Source organism: Pteropus vampyrus, unplaced genomic scaffold, assembly GCF_000151845.1.
Source record: "Pteropus vampyrus isolate Shadow unplaced genomic scaffold, Pvam_2.0 Scaffold124, whole genome shotgun sequence".
NCBI classification, from domain to species: Eukaryota; Metazoa; Chordata; class Mammalia; order Chiroptera; family Pteropodidae; genus Pteropus; species Pteropus vampyrus.
In genome coordinates, this window is record NW_011888905.1 from 936,159 (window position 1) to 938,035 (window position 1,877).

Here is a 1,877-nt window from a genome sequence, read left to right on the forward strand (position 1 = left end):
CCTACCTGCCCTTCCAGGCTGGTGGCCCCTTTGAGGACACCAGGCCTCACCCATTCCTCCCCGCCCTCGTCACCACAGGGACCTCCAGACCCCAATCCTGTCCCGAGGCCAGCTCTGAACTAGGCATGTACCAACTCTTCTGGAGACCCCAGGCAAAGGTCAGCACCAGTGTCCCCTCTGGGGCAGGAGAGGCTACTCCAGGCCAAGCCAGCAGTTCACAGCTGCTGGAGCACCCCGAGTCTGACGGGCTGACCAGGAGCCGGAACCCCATCTCGTGACTGCCAGTTTGTGAGTCTGGGCTCCCACAGGCTGGGTTCCCCCCGCTCAGGCTTCCTCCTCTCCGAGGCTCCACTAGCGGGTCAGCGGCCCCCCAACATCCCCTCCACCCCATGGCCATGACATTTTTGTTAAGGACCACCTTCCCCACCGGCATGGAGCTCGTGGGGTCGGCGCATGTCCCCGGCTCCGCCAGCGCCCACACGCACACACCTGGGGTGCCTGGCCGTGGAGCGATGGGCACGCACGCCGAGGTCCCTCCCAACTCCAGTAGCCTGGACCTCACTCTGCAGGCAAGGGGACCGAGGGAGGGCGGTTTGGAGGCTGTGGCATCCCCGGCACAGTGTCAGCGAGAGGCGGGAAGGCGGAGTCGGAAGGAACTTCCAACATCGCCAGCACCGCACCTACCGAGTGAAAGGCGGCTCCAGACCTGACCCCCTGACCTCGGGCAGGAACTCCTCAGGGCTGGCCTTGGGGTTCCTGCGGGGTGGAGCCAGCGAGTCACCTGAAGAGGAGGGGTGCCCGCCTCTCCTGCCCAGCACGCCTCCTCCTGGGACCAGGCTCCAGGCGGGTGGGAGGCAGAGGCGGGGAAGGGCGCCCAGGAGGCCCAGGGCCCACCCACCCCGCTTCTCTCCGGGGACCCCGGTCACGCCGGTTCCCGCCCTTGTCAGCTGTGGGTTGTGGGCAGGTCCCACCCCTTCTCTCAGCAGCCCTAGAACGTAGGTGCGCCCCCCCCCAGTGGATGAGGAAAACCCAGGAGCGCGAGGTGCCTGCCAGGGGCGCAGCCAGCCTCGGGGGGCGGCGGCCGGGGTCCTCCCCTCACCGCGGTCTCGTCCTGCCCCCTGTCGCCCCCGCTTCCTGTGCTCCCTCTGGGCCCTGCTCTGTTCTCTGCCTCGGCCTTTTTCCCTCTGGGCTGCGTCGTTCCCAGGAGTCTCTGGGGCTCAGCCTGTCTCCATATTTGTGTCTTTGTATCTCCGTCCGTCTGTCTGTCCACCCTGCCTGTCCCCTCCTCCTGCTGGCTTCTCCTGAACGTCCTGTGCCGGGAGTGGTGCCAACACCTCCCCGAGTTAGGGCTGCTCCCGCACCCCAGGAGCCCTCCTCCTCAGGGCCCCAGAAGAAGAGGCTGGGGGCCCTTGCTGGAGGCCAGGCCTGGCTTCGGCTCTGCCAGCGGGAGCGGGCGGGGGGGAGGGGACAGGCAGCGGCCAGTGACCTGTATCTACCCGGGCTTCCCGCCGGGCACGGCACAGCCTGGGAGCATTTCCTCTTCTGGGAGGGTCTGATAGGGAGCTGGGGGCAGTGGGGAAACATGCCAACCGCAGGCTTCGCCTCCCGGCCAGCAGGCCGGCCACCAGCCTGGTGGGCTTTACAAGGCCTCAGAAGTGGGACGGGCAGCAGCAGAGGACAGGCACAGGAGGGCTGCCCCCACACCCTGGCTCACACACGGGCCCCATATCAAAAACTGGGGTGGGGTGGGGTTCAGGGAACAGCTCCCAGTCCCCAGGCCCAGCTGAGGCCAGAGTTCAGAGCTGAGCCCTCACTGGGTCCTGTCTGGAGCCGAGTCTGGCCGAGCCTGGGAACCTCCAGCCAGCACAAGCTGTTCC

At 67.4% G+C, this 1,877-nt stretch overlaps 1 protein-coding gene across 1 annotated transcript in view; it reads right to left on the reverse strand.

Moving 5' to 3' along the window:
- PEAR1 (platelet endothelial aggregation receptor 1) overlaps window positions 1-1,877 on the reverse strand; it is a 10,865-nt gene that overhangs the window by 4,548 nt on the left and 4,440 nt on the right. The window contains exon 8 of the mRNA XM_011366495.2: window positions 685-756. Within this exon, the coding sequence (XP_011364797.1) occupies window positions 685-756 (72 nt within the window). The remainder of the gene's footprint in view (window positions 1-684; window positions 757-1,877) is intronic.